Below are 846 nucleotides of genomic sequence, written 5' to 3' on the forward strand. Positions count from 1 at the left end.
AATATGTGCGAAGTTGTTAAAGTGTGTGGGGGGGGGGGGGGGTTGTCTTTTTTACAGTGCCATTATACTAACTCAATTCTGTACCCGCTCGAAGTCACCCGCTTTCAAACGCTCCTTTGTGTGTGTGTGTGTGTGTGTGTGTGTGTGTGTGTGTGTGTGTGTGTGTGTGTGCGTGCGCGCGCGCTGGTTTCGAATTACAAAACCAAAAGTTTCTATTTACAACGTGTTTTGCAGCGTTGAGTATTGTAGCCAATCACAGGCATCTCTGTTGAAAGCAATGGCCAATCAGAGGTGTTTACTGTAGGTTAGTCAGAATCCGCTCTGATCTCAAGTTTACGTAGTTCTACACACTCACAGATCTTCCTATTATAGCAAGACAAAAAGAAAGCATACACGATGCAAATAAGTGCAAATATTATGAATATAATATTCATTGTGTAGTTGGTTATTGATTATATCAGGAGTTTTCGCGTAAGCTCAGACAGTTGCGCCATAATGGAAGCGCCCTTTGCTCGGTGTCTCTACATACTTCATTCAGTTTGAAGAAAAGTTTAAGAGGACCAAACCTTCCACGTATACTCTTTCAGGAATGAGAAATGCGAGTGTAAAAAAGTATGCAAGTGAATCCGCCAAATTGATCCGCGATTGACTGTGATATGGAGATATGGACGGAACTAACTATGTGACAAGCTAGTGTCAAACCAGAGCTGTTCTTTAAGTGATGCAGAGTAAATTCAGAGGAACAAAATTACAGCAGCAACAAGTCTGTGTTGCCTTTAGCAGCTCTACAGGTAAAGATAACTTAAAGCTCTCCTTTTGATATGTTCTTTTTTAGGCAATGTTTGA

General features: G+C 41.3%; 1 protein-coding gene across 1 annotated transcript in view; it reads left to right on the forward strand.

Moving 5' to 3' along the window:
• Positions 1-846, forward strand: part of LOC107548920 (nuclear factor of activated T-cells, cytoplasmic 3-like) — a 76,259-nt gene extending 75,413 nt beyond the window's left edge. The window contains exon 10 of the mRNA XM_016229793.1: positions 836-846. Coding sequence (XP_016085279.1) covers positions 836-846 — 11 coding nt within the window. The remainder of the gene's footprint in view (positions 1-835) is intronic.

This window comes from Sinocyclocheilus grahami, unplaced genomic scaffold (genome assembly GCF_001515645.1).
Source record: "Sinocyclocheilus grahami isolate Dianchi unplaced genomic scaffold, SAMN03320097.WGS_v1.1 scaffold358.1, whole genome shotgun sequence".
Classification (NCBI taxonomy): domain Eukaryota; kingdom Metazoa; phylum Chordata; class Actinopteri; order Cypriniformes; family Cyprinidae; genus Sinocyclocheilus; species Sinocyclocheilus grahami.